The following is a 1,694-nucleotide window of genomic DNA, read 5'->3' on the forward strand; positions in this document are numbered from 1 at the left end:
CAAATTCCGCCTACTGTACTCTATAGTGCTAGAGTGGGTTCCAAATTCGTCTGGCCTTATAACGTTCCAAATTCCTAGTGCGTCTAGTGACTGAGAGAGAGCGAGCTGATGCTTGAGAGAGAGGTTCTCGGTGTCGTCGTCGACTTCTGGTATGTCGAGGACTTGTATGTATGAAGGATTGATATAATCCTCTTGTTTGGTGCCTGTGTAAAACTGATCTGTGTCAAAGATGACATCACGTGTTCGGATAACTTGATTGTTTGGTGGTAGCCAGATCCTATAGATGTTGGTTGAGTCGTATCCAACTAGGTGGCCTATCAGAGCTCTGGATTCGAGCTTGTCCGCGCGTTTGAGATGCTTGTTATGTACATATGCGCAGCATCCGATTGGAGCTAGATGAGCAATGGAGGGTTTCTGTTCATATACCAACTCATATGGTGGGCGCCAATGGAGTGCTCTGACTGGTGCTCGATTGAGCAAGTAGGCGGCGGATGCGAAGAGCTCATTGGATAGTGATTTTGGTAGATTGCCCTGGAGCCTCAGAGCTCGAGCGACGGTGATGAGTCGCTTACCAGCGATTTCTGTGAGTCCATTCTGCTCTTCTGTATGCTCAGCGCGGAATTCTACTTTGATGCCTAGATCTTTGAGCTCGCTAAGGTCTCCGTATCCCCGCTCGTTGTCAGCTCTAATGGTGACGACTAGGAAGCCAAATTGACGTTGTATGGTCGCTATGAATCGAAGTATAGCTGGCACTAGTACGGCGGATGATTTATGGTGGAGTAGCTGCGTCTCATGCCATTTGGTATACTCATCTACTGCATGGAGTCCGTATAGATCTCCATTGTAGCAGCGCTGGCCAGTGGGGCAGAGCTGGATGAGGTCTATGCCTATGCGATGGAATGGGCGGGTAGATGCTAATTGTGGCAGTTGTTAACTAATCTGCTTCTTAATTTTAGTTTTAATGCATACTTAACAGTCTTTAAGTGTCACAGCTCTGTCGTACTTATGCCCATGCTCTTGTATTCTGATTCCCTGTACGCTTTGCTCCAGATGGTTGACTGTCTCCATGCCTATGTGACCCATGAGCTTGTGAGCTTCCTCGCAGGTAGTGATGATAGGGCGTCGCTCCTCGCGCGATGGACAATGATAGATCCTTTTGAGCTTAGTGGCTAAGGTGACTAGTTCAGGGGAGGAGCTTCGAAGCCGAGAGCTGAAGGTGGAGAGCTCTGCTCGCTCCATCTCCTCTGCGTCAATGAGCCAATGTCCGTCTCAGTAGGCGAGTTTGCAGACAACGTTTTCTGAGGATCCTTGGTATAACGCGTCTCTACCAGAGTCAAAGTGGATGTCTAGGGATCTGCATCGTGCGAGACCTAGTACATTGGCGAAGAAGCCTTTGACGTATGCGACATGTGTGAGCTTGATAGTGGAGAGTCCTGCAGGTGTATTGACCTTTAGGTGGACGTCTCCCCAGCTAGTGATGGGTAGAGCTTCGCGGCCAGCGTATACAATCTCTCCAGGCATTGCGTCGCGTTAATAGGTCCAGCCGTATTAGGTGTTGTTGCAGATGTGCGCGTTAGAGCCAGGATCTAGTATCTAACAATTAATGAGGCTTGGTACAGCAACAGAGGTGCTGAAGACCTCCTGTAGAGCATTTAACTGCGGAGTTAAGCTAGGGAGCTCGCCATTATTAAAAT

The 1,694-nt window shown here is 48.8% G+C and overlaps 1 protein-coding gene across 1 annotated transcript; it reads right to left on the bottom strand.

Moving 5' to 3' along the window:
• Positions 1-842: 842 nt before the first annotated feature.
• On the bottom strand, positions 843-1,345 carry BDR25DRAFT_104805 (uncharacterized protein). Its single transcript, XM_033683485.1, has one exon. It carries the CDS (start codon positions 1,237-1,239, stop codon positions 970-972), a length of 270 nt encoding a protein of 89 aa, XP_033540781.1. The 5' UTR covers positions 1,240-1,345; the 3' UTR covers positions 843-969.
• Between the last annotated feature and the right edge of the window lie 349 nt (positions 1,346-1,694).

This window comes from Lindgomyces ingoldianus (assembly GCF_010093535.1).
Source record: "Lindgomyces ingoldianus strain ATCC 200398 unplaced genomic scaffold BDR25scaffold_52, whole genome shotgun sequence".
NCBI lineage: Eukaryota > Fungi > Ascomycota > Dothideomycetes > Pleosporales > Lindgomycetaceae > Lindgomyces > Lindgomyces ingoldianus.

Bases quoted from the DNA above. Each gene is read 5' to 3' on its own strand.
- BDR25DRAFT_104805 (XM_033683485.1), bottom strand. From the start codon at position 1,239: ATGGAGCGAGCAGAGCTCTCCACCTTCAGCTCTCGGCTTCGAAGCTCC.